At 40.8% G+C, this 18847-nt stretch overlaps 1 protein-coding gene across 6 annotated transcripts in view; it reads left to right on the forward strand.

Moving 5' to 3' along the window:
• Positions 1–18847, forward strand: part of glcci1a (glucocorticoid induced 1a) — a 73639-nt gene that overhangs the window by 12201 nt on the left and 42591 nt on the right. For all 6 annotated transcript variants that reach the window (XM_088928644.1, XM_088928646.1, XM_088928649.1 and 3 more), the window contains exon 3: positions 10208–10359. In XM_088928644.1, the coding sequence (XP_088784770.1) occupies positions 10208–10359 (152 nt within the window). The remainder of the gene's footprint in view (positions 1–10207; positions 10360–18847) is intronic.

The raw sequence follows: 18847 nt of genomic DNA on the forward strand, positions 1-18847 counted from the left end.
TTCTCCCAGAAAAGACTTTTTCTCCGATTATGCTTTGTTGTGTTAAAATACTTGATTGTATAGCGGAGCCCTGTCCTCAAGTCCGTAGAAAAGGATTGGGTCTTACAGTACAGGAGTGTTAGTGTGCACCCAGCCTCCCACTAACACAGAGTGTGTAAATGCAGTTTTGGTGTTTGCAGCTCTTTGTTTTGGGGTCTAATGTGCAGCTGACTGATGTTTTTCAGGCTTCAGCACCTGCTATTATTCTTCGTCATGCACAATGCCTGATGACCAGCTTGCCTAATCCTGCCTTGCTCCCTGCTCAGCACAGAGACTCACCCTCATTAAATTAACACAAAGCTGCATGAGGAGTCGATGTAAATAAAAGGAGGAGGAAGGTATACTGTGCTATTTTTTTTCCCAAAATAGAGTAGTGATGCTATAATATTTGAAGAGTCACTATTAATTGATTAAATTAAAGAGTTATGTGACAGGGTAGGACTACAACTGCAAATGAAATGCTTTGTCATAGCATATATGTTTTTTCTTTTTTATTCAAATTTCTCGTCCTCATTAATCTTACTGGGTACCTAGAGCACAAGAAAAGCTGCAAGCTCACAGAGGCCATTTGACCCATCATGCTCATTTGCTCCTCCAGTCTTTTGATAGATGCTAAGAAAACGGCTTCGGTTTAGCTGGGTGGAAACCCAGGAAACCCATCCACCTTTGTGTAAAAACGTTCCTGCTGCATTCATTCCTAAATACACTGTAATTCAGGTCCTTCCTTGCTGAGTATGTAGGAATCCATTAGGTTCCCTTTTTTATTTTCAGTATCTATTTCCGGAATTTTGAATCCTTTCCTCAAGTTCCATCGTCATTCCATCTGTGCTTGACTGAAAAGATTCTGTGCCTTTCATAGACGGTAATGTCCTTTTCGGAATTCAACACGGTCCTTGTCCACTGTCCTACAGTCTTTCCAATTTGCTAATTTGATGAAGTACAGCTCCATGCACATCTTAGTGTTCTGAGAACCACATCACCCCAGAACACATGAGATCCTAGTACTAATAGGTTGACTGCTCCTTCCTTAGGCTGTGGACATTTTCATAGTTCAAGTATGAACAAGTTCAAGATCAAGTAACCCTTTGCTTTATTAATTCGTTAACATTTTTGTCTAATTCTGAGTGAAGGCGAATAAAGGCTTCTGTGAAATTTTAGAACTGGAACTGGCGGTCTAAGCTTTTGAATGTTCCTGCCGAACGACATTTTCGCTTCACCTGGAATACAAATTTAGGATGTCTTCCGCCATTTTGTATTTCTGCTGTCTAGCTCAACATCTCTTGCTGATGGTTATTTGCATTTTAAACAATTCACAACTTACAAAAGGTTCTGCTGCATTTCTCTTGGTAATCTGCAAGTGAATGAAACAGACTGCTGTAGATAAATGGATTTGTTTTCATTGAAAGGTGTGTAGATGTATTTTGAATACGATTAGAGACACAACTGCCGTCATTTTGAACAAGCCTGAATGTGTTTTCTAGGAAAATAAAATGTATGGTGTTTATAAGTATATATCTTTTTTATGTGCAGTATATGCATCATGTTTTCTGTAGACAATTATTATATCTTGCTCTTTGTTGCCGAGATGCCTGTAATAACCACTGTCTTTTCAGTATACATTTTTTTTTGTTGGAAATCCAATTCAAATACCACGAGTGAATGTAAAGTTGAATACAGCACTTTTCTCGTCATATTCCAAATGTAGAGTGGCAGGTGTTTATTTCTTATAATGACTTGTGTCTTCTTATCACATACTCTGTATTTTGCAAGTTTCCTGCAGTATCATGCACTGTAAAGGGCTTTTCTCAGATAACTCCACGACAAAAGAAAATATCTGATTTTTAAAGGGTCCTACAGGCCTTTTGTGTTCCTGTGTGAGTGTGCAGTAGCGATTGCACAAAGAATGATTTAAAAAAATAAAAGCTGTCAGGTATTTCCCTCACAGTCATGAGAGCGCTAGTCATTATCAGCGAGTTTTCTCCAAAGAATTACCATTTCTAAGAATATTGCTGTATCATGTTCATTAAAGCTTTCTAGCCTGTGACCTCCCCTTTGTGCTCCTCGACTGTGCGCACTGTACAGCACAGCGCCACAGAGCAGACTCCGCTAAACAGAAACACAGCTGTGAAAACCCCTACCCTCTCTTCCTTCTGATCATTTATTGCTCCAAATGTTTTTTGTGGTCATGTATTCCAATCCTTTTGATTTTTTATATTTTTGTCTACTAATGGGTTTGCATGTTGGAGCCTCACACCTTTCTGAGCGCTCATCAGATTTGTTTCTTTGCGGTTGCAGTGAGGAAAGTAAGGCGCCCAGGCTGTTCAGTTTGATTGGTTCCTGCCTATGTTCTCATCCTTTTGGGTGCTTGGAATGGACCTGCGTTCCGAATCCTTTTGGGAACGGGGGAGCAGAGCGTATGTTCCCTAGTCTGAATCTGGGGACACTGGACAGCACAGCAGTTTGCAGGGGCACTGGAATGAGCCGGCACTCTGCGGTTGTGCCGTGGCTGGGTCCTGTAGCACAACAGCCTGTAGGACACCTGCCAGAAATGGTGTAGTTGGCGTCAACTCCATTGTGTAGCCTCAGTGAAGGACTCTATTCAAGGTTCACTGTAGGCAAGTCGGATGCCTGGCTAACAGATTGAGCAGCAGAATTGTAGGCTGGACAGGCGTGTATGTAAGAGCTGATAGGACTGTAGGACAAGCACTACTGGGGGAGAGCCTGTGCATTTTGGAGCGCTCAACAATTCTGCTTAAGTCCCCACCCCATCCATGCAAAGGAGACAGGATTTAGGAGAGGGGCACTTGAATTCAGAGAGCCCAGTTTCTCCTTTTATCTAAATTTCACAGACAGGGGAAGTGATGTGCAAGAGAACTCTTGTCTGTTACGTACAGATTTTCCGGGACAGGTTTGTGGCTATTTGTGACAGTAGTCCAAAAGTGGCAGTATGTCTGTCTCCATTGTTCTCATTTTACTTCCTCACTTGCCTCACGAGGCTCTCCATACTATGGTGTGCTTCTGAATGAGCTGTGCTGTGATGTGATTTTGTGCCTTTAGGTGTGGAAATATATTGTAGATGACTGAAGATCTTATATTGCAGCTCTGACTGTGCGCGAGTGCTTACTGTAAATATTCCTGTAAATCTGTTGAATTGTGGGTGGACAAAGTGTAGCGGAGCATGCAAAAAGTTCCACTAGACTTTTTCACATGTTCAGACCTTTTCAGAACATGGCTTGTGTTACAAAATGTCTCGTCAAGAATGTGTATGTATTAGAGGGCAGTTCATACATTTATATTAATATCAACGGGAAATGATCAGCAGGCGTCAGGGCGGCGCAGAGGTTAACGCGACTGCCTCGCAGAACTTGGGCTCCGGGTCCAGCTCCTGGCGTTTGTCTGATCTCCTCATGTTTGTGGGGGTTTTCTCCCACCCCTCCTTTAATAGCCACAGGTATGGAATTGCTCTGCCCGCAGTCTTGGAACCCCACTCCCTCACACAGGGGCGAGTGAGGCGGTGTCGGCCGAGTCCTCAGACCTGCAGAGGACTTGCGCGCCTGCAAGTGGCAGTCCGGTGGCTCTGGGGCTCAGGATCGGCGCCTGCGGCTGGGAAGGTTGCCGGTTCGTATCCCGCGGCCGGCAGAGGGATCCTGCTCCTTTGGGCCCCTGAGCAAGGCCCTTAACGCCAGCTGCCCCAGGGGTGCTGTTTAAATGGCTGACCCTGCGCTCTGACCCCCAGCTTCTCTCCTTGTCTGTGTCTCTCATGGGAGCAAGCTGGGATATGAGAAAAGACAAATTCCTCATATACAAGAAATTGTATATGGCCAATAAAGTGATCTGATCTTATCTTACGCAGGAGGCTGTAGGGGGCGCTGTTTTTCCTGAGAGCAAAGATGGGCCCCGGCCAATTAATCCCACCCCACTCTCAGCCCCACTCAGCCAGTCACTGGAGACATCCCAGCTCACAGCTGGCTGGGGATCCAGGCTCGAACCCCTGACAGTCTAGATAAATAGATATAACCTGAAGGGATTTTGATATGAATTTGTATGTCTTGTGTGTGTATATATATATAACCATATAACACATATTATGCACAACATCTGAAATAACAATAATATAAAATAGGTCCTATTTTTGTTTTCTGCTGTGGTGATATGCAAATTCCAGAAATCCATTCTGACTCGTTAAAAAACATTTGCAAGTGCTCACCCATTAAATAATAACTTACAGCTCTTGCAGCAGTATCAAGGTAATAAAAACACTTTTGTATTCCTGAGTTGTTTTTCTGTTACTTTGTTGTTTGTGGACGTTCTTACTCACGGACACGTTAAATTGTTCATTTGGTGAAATGCATAACTCCTCCTTGGTAGATGCAGAAAAAACAAGCTACCAAAACTGTTGAGATTAGCTCAAAACCACAAGTTTTTTTACTGATCTTAAGTGCAGAGAAAAGGATGTTGCAAATCTGCATGAAGAATGCCCAGTTCTCCTGTGTAAACAGTACGGAACACAAGATCCATTATTGTCATCTCCTGCAGAAATGTGCACTAAGTGCTATTATCATGTACTGTAGAGAGTTTCTTTTTAATTGCTGTTATGTTTTATTTCAGGATCAGGGATTAAAACTTTCTGTTTCTGTTCTGCGAAAGCTGTGTTAGACTCAAGTTCTTATTTGCATTCTGTTCAGTTTCGAATTACTTCACTGTTTCCTTTTTAAATTACAAAATTACTATTTTTTAATAAATACAACATTATAGCTTATTGAAAATATGCATTTCTTCTAATTGTCTTTCTAACTTGCAAACAAAAGTGGATTAAAATGTAGGCAATAAGGTCCTAACTGTACAGTATGTCTGCTGTTTCCTCTTCCTTTGACATGTACAGTAGGCTAAATGGCCAAGCTCGCCTTCAAAGTATAAACTAGTAAACGCACATTTTTACTAACGTTTTACTTTTTTATCTGACCAGACAGCTTTCCTTCTCGGAATAAGTGTTTCAAACAGTGTGCTGAGCTGCAGTGAGTCATGCATGATCGCTGTCTCATGGCCCATCGGTCAGGCCTGGAATACTGAGAGTGCTTTTAGGCTTGAGTACACAATAATTCCCTACAATGTGGAATCTGTTATTGTGTTGATGTCAGGCGCAACTGTTTGCTGTGAAAATTGTGTTTCTCAGCCACAGTGTGGGGGGGGTTGCAGGTCAGACGGCTGCCCGTGTCAGTGAATTTCCCTGAGTCGCATATTTGCTACAGTAGTCATCACATGCTTACCGGGCTTGCTGAAAGTTCTCCTTTACAGTAACAGAAATACAGAAATGAAAAGAGTGATTTGGATTTCACTCTTGGCTTGTTGAAAGTTTTTGGCAACCTGTTACAATCGTCTGCTGTACCAGTGAGCTTTCGACTCTCTGTTATTTGGCATCAGGGCTTTGTGGATGCAGACCAACTGTTTCCATCTGTGCTGATACAGGCAAATTTGAAAAACAAAAAGAGAGCTGTGGTACCAAACACCAAATGCTGCACTTACGAGGTGCCCAAAATCTGTTGAACATTTGGTTTCCTTCTGTTTTGTTATAAATATTCTATCTCGACCATAGTTAATGAGAAACAATCTTCACAGAGTTAAGGTTCATATGCCTTCAATTCTGTTTTTGCCATAACAAGGCAAAGAAACCGCCAAACCGTATTGTTTTAATATAACCCAGCTTTCTCGGCCAAAAGCCTAAAAAAACGATATGGTTCAACACCACTGGCTGATGATTTAGCTTGTGTTGCACTTTGGGCCGATCTAGCGTAAATTTGAAATGAAATACTACGTAAACACGGCACAGAACTTGATGAAAAGCCTTTGATATTGCCACCTCCAGATGTCACATGAACGAATCTCTTGCACCTTGAGGGGGTGGCTCTGCATTTGTCTCCAGGCAGAAGGCAGTTTAGATCGAGAAGGTTTTGGATTTGCAGTGAACCAGTGCAGTACCGTCCGAGCGGGTCCTGAAGGGTCTGCAGCTGTCGGAGAACATAGACAGAAGTTATTCTCTGCTCCCTGCAGGCACAGGGCTTTTTTATTCAGTGCTCGTGAACGGCACTTGTGTGATCTTTAACACAGATAAAGACGTTCAAAACAAAGACGATGCAAAGAAATTGAATGACGTTCAAATATTGAAGTGCTGGGTAAATTCACTTCCCCAAAAAATAGTGTTTTGTTGAAACTGGGTACATTTTTTTGTGAGCACTCACACATGGTGTGTAGCACTGTGCGGTACTAAGGATCTGGCTCTTACACGTCTTTCAATCACGCTCATGTTCTGGTTTTGCAGTCAGAAGAGGGTGGGAGGCGCCAAGATGGTTTTTGACTATTTGTTTACAGTTGTCTTGGGGAAGCGTGCACAGGCCTTAAAGGAGAAGCTGTGGCATTGAATTATTAATGAGCACGGGGGTTGCAGACTGTAGTGAGCTCCACCCTGATGGTACAGCGGGCTGACTTGGGCCCGAAGAAGGAATGCAGCAAAGCAACCAAGCCAGAAGGAAATGTATCTGTATTTTTCTTTATTATGGGGGCTTTTATGAAATGTCTCTTCTCAGATGCTGATGAAATATCCAGTTCTTGTCTGTGGTCACAGCTCCCTCATTACTGCAGCTTAGAAAGGAAGTCACTGGGTTTGCCTCTCCTTTAGTCTTTTTCCATTCTTTGAAACACTTCATGTTGGATTTGTCTAAAACTTTACAGTATGGAATACGCTCATGCGCTGTAGAACTGTAACCTTAGTCATCTTACTGCACTATACCGTATCCCACTGTACTGAGAGACTGGCTTAGCATGTCATTCTGGGGCACAGCAGTCAATCTAGGGCATTTTTCTGTATATGTATTCTATTCCCTTTTTGTTAAAGCTGCACCCATAATTATTTTTGCTTAATTTTCATCCTTGAGTAGGAAGACCTCGAGTGCCGCTTCCACTGCGGTTTGCTCTGCTGTTTTTAGTGGCATTGTCATTTCCCAGGCTCGGTGCCAGCCAGGTTTTGAAAAAAGCTGGTCTGTGGTTTGGGGCATTCGCAGTATTTGTCAGAAAGCATGTCGTCGGAGATACGGCGGACGAGATTATTTTACAGGACGTCCGGTCCAGATCTGTCCTAGACATCTTCTAAAACTGTGGATAAACTGTCCGTTTACGGATTCCACCTGTTTGATAGAATTGCAACATTTTACCATCGGGTGAAGTGTGAAAATAAGATAAGATCACTTTATTGGCCATATACAGTTTCTTGTATTAGGAATTTGTTTTTCGCATACCCCAGCTTGCTCTCCATGAGACACACAGACAGGGAGAGAAACCTGGGGACAGAGCACAGGGTCAGCCATTTATACGGCACCTCTGGAGCAGTTGGGGTTATATCCAGAGAAGGATATGTTATGCATACTTTCTGCTGAATGTGTTTTATTACTTTCTGTTTGCATGGTAACATTTTTGGCTTTCACATTCAAATTTAATTGGATGTTACCATTCATGTTTACTTGAGTGCCAAGTTAGTAGGGGCAGTTTCATGCATACAAAGCTGGGTGTGTAAAACAAAATGAGATTGAAATGTGAAGGCAGATGCAGAGTATGTTCAGAGAATTTTGCAAGGCTAATGCTGCTTAGGATCAGCCCATGGATTAGAGCAGACGCACAGTTTACAGAAAGCTTTTGTTAGTGTTGTTGTGGCATAGTCTCTTTACGAGGCCAGAGGCTTGCTAATTACTGTGCGCTTTATGTTTTCTTGTGTTGCTCTCTGTTCACGTTAACACAGCTACCTCAGCAGGAGTAGAGCAGATCTGTTGCCATAAAGTGGCACATACTGTATTTAATCTGTGCTTTAGGATTTATTTCCAGCAGTTTGTCAGTACTATTAAACAGAGACATGGACTCGGGTATTAAGAGGCCTGAAAACTGCCACAGACATCACCTGCAGACTCAGTGTTAAATATATTGTAATTCAGGCAGCTACGCTTTGGGGATTCATGGGGGGGGTTCAGCTCAGCACTGATATTCTTTGTTGTACATGCTGTATACTGTGAAACTGTGCTCAGGACAGATGTATGTTTATTAGACAGATTTTTTAAACTCTACAGTGTTGCACTAAGCATGTTACAGTAGATACATAGTTGAAAGGGCACTGTAGTACTGATAACTTTTCTTCTGCCATTTCTTTGAATATCTTTCTGTATTGATAAAAAATCTCTCTCAAGTTCCGTCATGTCTGAACTTGCTTTATTGACAAGTAAAAGGATGGGAACCAAATGCACACAGAGTGACTGCTTTCAGTCTTTTTTTGCAATCTCACCTCCTGTGTTTACTGTACTGTTCGAAGAAACTCATCCTGTTTTCGCAACTGTATCTGAAGGGGCAGTTCTATTGGCCCTTTTAAACAAGGCAGTGCCAGGTTTTCACTTTGTCTTCACTTTAGAAAAAATAAAACATTACTCTCCGTGGGTAGCTTTGAAAAAATAAAATCGGAGTCAAAGCTCAAATGTATTACAGAGGAGAGCTGAATGTTATATGAGGCTTATATGAAGAACACATACAGTATATGCTCTTGAGAGTTGTACTTAATAATGTTAATTTCCTAAGAAGCATATTATTTTAGTGATGGTACTGTGTCACTGTAACAATCCATGGATATTTTATAATGAATATTTCTGGTTCAGTGAATATTGAGGTCCTGATTTCTTAACTTAAGCTTTGTTACAGCAACATCCTGTAAAGAATATGGCAAATAGGGCACTCCTTTTAACACATATGGCTGTTTTACTGTCTGTTATGCATTTACAGCACTTACCCTTTGTACCTCTTAATTAAAAATGTAATATAAAATAATTAAAGCTGTCCCAAGTCCTTTGGGGTGACAAGTGCATTGTGTAAGAGAGCTGCAGAGCTGAAGAACACTGATACCATGGTTACGCTTAAGAAATGTTCATTTTAGCTGGTCTGTAGGTTATCAGAGACTCACCTTGGCACCTGAAAATGAAGGTTGACAGGGTTGGCTCAAGAAATGGCTTAACTAGAGAAGAGCGCTGCCTGGTGGTGAGCAAGTACTGTGGTCCGGAAAACTCGGGTTCAAGTCCATGCTGTGGCGTCTGTGGTCTGCTGTGTCCTATGGCGTGGCTAAATTGGTTTGATGGGTCTGCTGTGTTTCACAGCTGTGTTTTCAGACTGGGCAGAAGATTGTTGTGTGTTTGAACCGACATGCAAGCTTTTTTGGAAACAAAAAAATCAATAACATTATTGCAATTTTAGGTTAGTTTGTGTATAAGAGGATTTTAGTCTTAGGCTCTGATATGACATTGCTGGGCTGTAGTGGCCAGTCAGGTTGAATAGGCTTTCAGTCGTGTGTTAAAACTTATTTGTGTACCTCCTTGGCTAAGTAATGAAGTAGTAGTAGTAGTAGGCTCTGAAGGGTAGGGAGAGCTGACCCTGGCTTGTGCGGTGAGGGATATGTGGGGTTGAGGAGCAGTACTGGCTAAGCTCAAGAGAGGCACAGACGTTCCAGAGAAAGTGCAGTCCAGGCAGAGCCTCAGTGAAGAACCAGGCACAGCTGAAGCTGCTGTGTTATATGCAAGCTCTTCTGCACTCTAGCCTTTTTTCCACGGCAATTATTTTCGTACTCCTGGGTGTCGTAAGTTTCCTTCTTTGCTAGTTAAGAAAGGGAAATGAAACCTATTACACGGGATAAATGTGCTAATTCAATAGCAATTCAATTGCAGTCGTTTTCAAACCAGCCCCTGTTACTGCAGCGTGCCTATCTGAAAGGGCCAAAGGTGCTCTGTCTGTTTGGAAGCTCTGTGTCAGGCACCAGCACAGGGTCAATCTGGCCCTGCTTAAGCCTGGGAAATAAATAAGAGGCTGTTGCTGATATGAAGTAGTAAGGACGTTGTTTCCTGTGGCTATTTTTAGCATGTGACATGATAAAAAAAAACCCCTCTGTTCCTGTTCTGATAACGAACATGTGGTTAATTAAACATGGACACTTTGGCAGGATTGTTCCCATTCCCCCTGCATCACACGTTTGTGATGTTCTTGTGCAGCCTATGGCCTAAATGAGAATTGTGATTTACGCACGTGAGTGTCGCACGTTCTGTCGTGTAATGCTGTGCATTTCTCTTTCTGATTTTTCTCTTTTTCGTTTTTGCAGTTGAGAGAGCAAAATCGCAGCAGATCAGAAACTCCAGCTCCATCAGGCGGACTTCCTCTCTGGACACAATAACAGGACCTTACCTCACAGGACAGTGGCCTCGTGACCCCCATGTGCACTATCCTTCATGCATGAAAGACAAAGCCACACAGGTAAAATCAGATCTTCTCCGTGTCGGCACTGTGCTGGAGTCAATTTTCAACCTGCTAATAGAATATAAATTAACGTGTGCTGTGTGACCCACATTCATCCAAGTTTTTAACTGATTAATCGCTGACAACCACCAGAGAATTAATACTGCTTGCTTATAGTTTTAACAGTGGTTCATACATCCCTCTCTATTTGTAAAATGTACATCAATTACATTTGACTGTATTTAAAGAAAATATATGTTTCCCAAAAAAAAATTTTGGACCCCAGTAAAAAAAAAAAGCACTGATCCCCGACACCTACAGCTTATCTTCATCGCCTTCAGCTGTGAAATGTCCTTCTCTAAATTGTGGCTCAGGACAGGTTCAGGACTTAGTCTTGCAAATAACAATCTGCAGATGCACTAGAAAAAAAAAGACAATTTTGTTAATCCGTTAAAGTTTAATATTCAATAATTGAAAAGTGTAAATTAAAGATAAAGTCGAGTGCTCTTATCCAGTAGTAAAACCATAGAATTGATACCTGTAAGTCCTCCTATTCCATTATACAGTATTTTTTTTAATATTGACCTTTCACATTCCAGTTGCTGGATTCCACGGTTTTGCCTTTCATACTGGGGATTTAGCCATTCTGTTCTCTCCTGAAGTTTAAATGCCAATATACTGTACCTCAGCAGGAGGTAGATATGGGTGGAATCTATTTTAAATTCGTTCGCTTACGTTTGTCACTAATATTCAAAAATAAATGTATTCAACTGGTCTCCCATTTTAATGAATGCAGCTGTTTGGCATACATAAACTGGGTTTGTTATTATTTTCTTTCACTCATTACTAAAAAGTGCCCATGACAGATACTTTACATTGGAATTGCAATCTTGTGAGAGTCATGACTGAACTGTTTTTTTTAACTGCTGCTCTAGTGGTTAACACACTTTTATACTTTATACCACAAAGGATAATGCAGGGTTGTGAACGCCTTGACTTAAAATCATTTGCTTTTAAAAGTAATTTGCTTCAGAGAGCTGCCAGAATAAATTCTAGTATTAAAAGAGCAGAGCAAGACCAAAGGCAGTTTTTTCTTGGAACTAGACCGTTCTATACAAAAGTATTCACAGATATTATGAGTCATAACAAAAGTCTTCAAACAATGGTTGAGTCTGGTGATGCAACTTATAAGCTGAAAATGAACACCTTATCACTGTTTCATGTCTGTACCGTTGAGTCTCCTCCACAAAGAGGTTCAGAACGGTAGTGTTGAGCTAGGACCAGAGGAGCTGCCCACAGAATTATGAAGCAGGATGAGCCCCATGACTGGATTACCAGGGATAAACTGAGACCTTTTTTATGGTTTACAGTGGAGGAAGTCTTTTCTTGTGCAGGAAAGGTTACATAACCTTTGCAAAAAAACTTTACTGATTCTCGTAAAGTCATGCAGGGCTCTGGTTATCTGCAAACATCAACGAGCAGGTCACCAAAGTGAGCACCACCAACTTGAAATAGTTTTCAAAACATAGACTAACCCTCTCCCATTGGTAGCGTGTGAAATGAACTTCCCTCAAGCGCAGAGCTGCCTCAGAAAGCAGTAGATAAGAAAAGGCCCTGAGGGGAAAACCAGTGCAAGGATGCAGAGGGGGAAGACACTGAAACACCTGATGTTTCACAGGAAACTTCACAACAGAACGCGCGCCTGATAGAAATTGCAGAGCTTCGGAAATATTGGACAACGTTAGCCAGAGTGAAACCAAAGTTCCCCTGGGGGCACACCGCTCAACCCGCCCACACAGACACGATGTTCCAGCTTGACTATCAAATCTGCTTCTCCGCCTGGCCCTTGTTTGTTGTTTTTCTATTATAAGAAGAGCTGCCGGTGGGCAAATACCATGTCTATGCAAAACAACTGATAGGACCCGCCCTTGTCGGTCAGCTCCTTGCAGCAATGTGTAAGTCCATACCGGTTGGCTGGGAATGAGGTTTGAATCCTGGAAGGCAACTTTAATAATAATATTTCCTTACACTTGTATAGCACTTTTCTGGACACTCCACTCAAAGTGCTTTACAGGTAATGGGGACTCCCCTCCACCACCACCAGTGTGCAGCCCCACCTGGATGATGCGCCATAGTACAGTGGATATAAAAAGCCTGCACACCCTTATTGAAACTGCAGGGTTTTGTGATGTAAAGCCAGAAATCAAGGTAAACCGTGACCTTGCAACCAATACAATTCGAGAGAAAAACAAATAGATAATCATTAGGAAAAATAATTTAAATGAAAAAACCTACAACACCCTGGTTGCAAAAGTGTGCACACCCCTCCCCCCAACTAACACTTTGTGGAAGCACTTTTTGCATTTATTACAGCAGTAGGTCTTTGTGAATAAGTCTCTATCAACTTTGCACACCTGGTCTCTGCAATTTTATCCCACTCTTCCTTGCAAAAAAGTTCAAGCTCCTTCAGACTGCCAGGGGATTATTAGGAGGCCAGCGATTGTTCTCCTGTCTCCTAGAGCTTAAAAAAAAAGCTAAGTTAAATAAGGCACCTCTGTCGTTGTGCATATATTGTATTCATGTATGTCCGTACTAAACTGCCGTTAGTGATGGGGCTGGAAAGAGTATTCCATAATTTGAGTGCAGTCACCAAAAAATTGCAAAAATGGGGTGTGCAGATTAAGTGAGCAGTGATGCAGTGCTGAATGTCAGACATTAATGGGAATGAGGCTGGGAGAGTAAGGCATGGATGCAGCCCTTACAAAGCTGTGAAAGAAAGATTTGTACTCTGTACATTGTTACACAGAGCCAGTGCAAGTTCCTGGATGAGGGTGTCGTATGTCTAATCATATAAACTGAAGCACTTGAGAGGATGTAACTGGAATATCAGTGCATTTAAATGCATTTGCTTTTAGGTCCCTGGTGATTGTTGCTTTCCTACTAATGTTAGGCATCCCAATATTTCATCCCTGCTGCGTTTCTATCTAATTGGTTATTACATCATTGCTAAGGTGTGTTGCCAATTCCTAATACAAGAAATTGTATATGGCCAGTAAAGTGATCTTAAAGAAATGCATGTTTCAAAGTGAAAAGGGTTAAACATCAGATATTAAAATACTATACTTCTACTGTGCAGACTGAGATCTCAGCAGATAGTCAAAGATGATGCAAATAAATACACAGCCTGCTATTTGCAATGGGTACAATTCATGAATTGTACAAGTTACAAAAGCACTGATGAAAGTATTGTAAAATTTGATAAATTCAGAATATCGCTGCTGATTTTCCAGCCTCTGGAAAAATGAGGTCACCAACATTACAGATTTTTCACTTGCACAGTAGTACAGTCTTTAGCATGCAGCTCTTTGTTTGCTTAAATGTTCTGTCATTTTTTTGAAGCGGGCAGATAGCTGTCAGGATGAGAGGGCCCAGCAAGTCTTAGTGCAGCTTAGTACGGGACCCCAGTGATCCGCGATGCCTTTTGTTTCAAAGGGTATAGCTGGTGGTTTGTTTTTTTTCTGCAATTTCTTAATTTTGATAGTGTCATTCAGCATTTTGTTGAAATGAAGCAGGAAAAAGTGTATAACAATCTGGATAAATGCAACTAAACCGATTTTATATCTTTTAGGTCAGTACAGAATCCTAACCTACAGTAGATATGAAGTAAAAAACAAACTACAGTCATAGGTTTGAAAACTATAATATAGCAATACTCATACTATACTTTAGTACAATATGTATATATTCCAATATAATAACACTATATTAACTACAAATACCTAGTTAGAAACTAAGAAACCTTTTCTGTGTTACACTGGAACATTTCTTAATCACGTTTATATCTTAGTAAGAAGTCTTTGTTCTTCCTTTAACACGTTTTCCATCTGTAGCTAATACAGACCCATTAGGAAGGTTATAAACTACCATTGATTATTCTTGTGTTGATGATACTAGGAAATCTTTCTTTGGTGGAGCAAAGGTTATTTGTATGTAGAAACGGATCTCCTACATGCAGAATTCAGAAGCTTTGTGTAATTTTTTTTTAGAGTTGATCACTGCCTGACTGCATTTCATGGTATATAGTTGCAAGTCCGCATTTCTCCTAGGTGTCTAGTGAATCCATGAAAGCTGTCGGAAAGTCAGGGCTGTGCCAATTTTAATTCACTTGAGAAAATACTTTCTAGGACGACCTATAAACCTGTAGTTAGACCACTTAAAGAGTGGCATGTCTTCGTAAATTTACGTAAATGTTCGTAAATTTACATTAAATGACACATGCATGTTGCTTGTAATCTGCTGATCTGTGTTATAAGCCAAACTAGCCTGTGTTAAACACAATCGGTATTGTGCAGTTCAAGGATCACTGCTGTTGAAAACATAGGCCTCTTGTGGATCAAGAGCTTTACAGCTCGACAGCCGCTGCATTAGTTGACTAGGTTGCCTGTATAGAAGGTACTCCCTTACCTTGATGCAAAGGGCTCCGCTAATCTTGGACAGCAGTGCTGCTGTCCTTGATCACGTTTACAGTGTTATCCACAGTTGAACACTCGAGAAGGTGGCTTACAGTACTTGGTTGTCCCAGTATTTTAGAAGTCTTAAAACCTAAAAAGATTTGTCTTAGATTTTTCAAAAATCTGTTATTCTATTATTTTTGTTGGCAGTGTTGGCTTGCATGGGCAAAAGGATTGTATCCGTAAGAGCTCAGTTAGCAGATGAGTCTGGACAGTATTGCTCTTGGCCTTGCTGTATTGAGTTTAATAGAGTGGTAAAGAGATCTAATAATGTTCAGCAGCTTGTAAAGTTTGACAGCTGCAGCCTTTTCCTTTTTTATTTAACTGAGTTGTCATTGTTATCAGTTCTGGTTGTGTGTTGGCAATAGCGAGGACTGGGGTCACATGAAGGTCTATAGTTTAACCACCCATGGCATTTAGCTAAAATAGTGCTTGCAGTGCCTTCATCCTGTGCATACATCTTTCTTACAACAGTTAAGTCTGTTTTTCTCTCTCTCTCAAAATAGCATGCACATACTGCTTCAATAACGCAGCTTGCTGAGGCCGAACACAAGATTTGAAGAGCTGAGCGTACAATTGGTATTCTGTAAAAGCCTGGGCGTTTTCCCCTCCAGAAAAACAAGAGCTGATTGATCATTTCATGAGCATGTTGGTTAATCCTTAAATAGTATCTTACTGTAACTGAGGCAACCAAAGAGGCAGATGTGCTATTTATTGAAATACTCGAGGTTTAGACATTTCTTTTCCGTCAGAAGCAGTTCTGCTTTAAATTTCTTTATCTAGATTAGAGTTTCTGTAAGAGCACTATTGATGGTCTTAATTAAACCCATCAGATAATTTTATTCCAGTGGTGCATGCTGGTTTTGTATTAGCCCATTTTAACTTGGACTTAAATCATAAAATATGTTTTGTATAATAATACAAGAAGACAAGCTATCCGTTTTTTAAAGGTGCAATTAATTTTACCAAACCACTCTTCATTACTTGGGAAATTAATCATAGGCCAACATTACAGAATATGCTTTTGGGAATTCTGATTGGCTACAACTTTGCTGTAGACCAAAAATAGAGGTTATACTTTTGACAGTACTTTCAGGACATCTTTACGGAGGACCACAGAATATTTATGGATGGCTATATAGCCTTTAACATTTTTGTTCTTTCAAGAGGATGTCCTGTTATCAAGACACTTACATGTAGTTTTGAAAAAACATTTTTTTGTTTGATCATTTGAAAGGTTGGTATCCAGGACCATGTTTTCACCAAGTTACATTATTCACCCCTCCATACATCTGTCCGTGCTTCTATTATCGGAAAGTCGCCAATTCTTGGTGTGGTTTGTGGCAGTCTGGATGCTGTTCCGGAGGTGCATGGGAGCAAGGCAGGATACACACAGCCCCACACACCCAGCAGTTAGCACTGCCTGCATGGCACAGGAGGAGAACTGAGAGCTACGAGGTGTCACACTGTACAACCATTTCATTCTAGGAGTTGCTTCGTTGCTTTTAGTTTTAAATGCTCTTTAATGCAAAACAAAGCCCGGGTATATCGAAAGCTCTTGTCTACTACGACTCGAGGGGAAACAAAGTCAGATTGCATTTTTGAATATGCCAGTATCGCCGTATTTTTTTTCTTCTCTTGAACTTTAGGCTTCGGTGCTGCCAATTAAGGCTCATTAACTCTGGTAACAATATCTGTCAGAAATGACATAAGACATTATTGAGCCGACCACAAACATCCTGTTTTCAGTGTGAGCTCTACACCAGTCTCCTTCATTTCTAAATTTGTACTCTAGAAGTTACAGTACAATCACTTCTCTTTGAACAAGGTCTATCAGCAGTTTTGTTCTGAACACCAGTGGACAAGTACAAAATGAAAATAAAGTTTAACAAGGCTATGGAGCTTAACATGTATAGATAGATATAACATATCTGAGATTATATCTCATTGAGTAATGGGGGGGGGTCCTGATGTGCATATACTATACTGTGTATACTACTTCTGGATACACATATTATCCCCAATTACTGATACTGTTCAGTAATTTTGTTTCTGCAGTTCAGGATTCTAACATTATTCATGTAAAGCATAGCATTTTTACCTGAGCCTCATATAGGATTCATGCACTGGCCTAAATCTTTACTGTGTTTTCGATCTTTATTCTCCAACCATGAAATAAAATGCAGTAAAACCCCTTGTTTCAGACTCGGTTTCTCAAAAAGCATGAAATAATAGAGGATTGCACAGCCAGTGTTCTGAAGTTCTGGCTGTTGTGCAGGGGGTGTGGTAGAGCTGTGCATTGAGTTTTTTGAATAGATGTCTGTTTGCCCAGGTTACAAAGAGCTAGCTCGAATGAGTTAAGAATAATAGCTGGGGGTGAATGCTCAATGGAAATACTTAAGGACTAGAATGACACTTTCCAAATCCAGACGGCTGTTTTCTGTTTGTCTTTTTCTGGTTTGCAGCTGTCAAGCCTTTGAAATCTGAAAAAAACAAAACGATTTTATGACGGTTCAGAAATCCCATCAATTTCTGTGCAAAGCTGCATGTCCTCAGTAGCTCTGGTTTATTTTGAATAACAACTGACAAAGTCAAGTTACCCATGGGCTCAGTAGATATTGACAGTGGTTATTATCTGTATTGTTCTTTTATCTTACCATTTGTATTTTCCTGATGAGTCTCACGTCTTGTTTTTTGAAAAGGGGAAACATTGGATTTCAACCTATAATAGTTAAATAAACAAGTGTCATGATAGAAAGCATCATTCTTCTGAAAGATGTGTAGTGCACTTGCCTGTCATTAAGGGAGAGAAATGGCCAGGGGCAGTAATTATTTTTACTTCTCACGCTCATAATTCAGTTTAGTTTAACTTAAAATAATTTCTTCAGTGTTTTATGATCTTGTCACGCCAATACAATCCCTGCCTGTGTTCCTAAAGGCTGATCTTCTTCATACATTGCTCAGATTAAGTCCTGTTTTGCTGTCTGTCTTGCTCAAGTGGAAAGGATGTGGTATGTGGCCCAGGGGAACAGAGAAGTCACACGACTCTGAAACAAGGGGGAATGTGATCAAATAACCAACAATATACGGATTTAAAAAAATGTCATTGGGAGTGCCTTGTAAGCTATATATTACTACCATGGGGGTATGGACATTTTGTGTTTTTAAAATGATATGTTGTGCTTTTTAAGAGAACTGAGGATCAGTCAATTTGCTCTCATCTTAAAACTGAACCCAGATCTCAGCCTGGGTCCCACTTAAAAGAGCATTTAATGGTATATGCATGAGGTGCACAAAGGTGATCTATTTGAATTGCAGTGTTGCCTGAGATTCTGGCCATGCTTTCAGGAAGAGGCATGGCTGTAGACCCTTTTGTCCTGAAGCCCAGCTAAGGGAAGTTGAGTGTTTACAGTGGCTTACAATATTGGTTCCCTGTCATAAGAATAACATTACAATAAATGTGAAAAAAACAATCAAATAGTTTGTATGTCAACTTGATCGTTTGAATGTAGAGGGGTGTGCTTACAGTACGTGGTAACTGGTATCCTGCCTCGTAGATACGTAGACCGCAAACAGTGACCTGCACACTGGTGGAAAGTTTGAAAAGCTAGAGACTTGCTGCTGTTGTGCAGAGCTTTGTTTTAAGACTCTAACAGTGAGTATGTTTTAGTGTGAAATGACTACTAATTTTACAGAAGAAATAGTACCACAGTGCAAAAGAAGTTATTTTTCAGTCTGACTGGTGCTTCCCTTCATTGGTCTAGCTTCTTCCACAAGCCAATTTGTAGATCGTGACCATTTTAAATCTAATGTTGTTCCACTTACACAGGGTGTTCCACAGGGTTCTGTGTTGGGACCTTTACTATTTGGTATTTGTGTTACCTTTTGGTTAGCTCGTCATGGACTTGGGTTTCCTTACTGTGCTGCTGAAGCTCAGCTATACTTGCAGACAAAATCAAACAGTAATGCTTTGGTTTCTGCACGTTTCAGGTGTC

This window comes from Atractosteus spatula, chromosome 12, assembly GCF_055471065.1.
Source record: "Atractosteus spatula isolate fAtrSpa1 chromosome 12, fAtrSpa1.hap1, whole genome shotgun sequence".
Lineage (NCBI taxonomy): Eukaryota > Metazoa > Chordata > Actinopteri > Semionotiformes > Lepisosteidae > Atractosteus > Atractosteus spatula.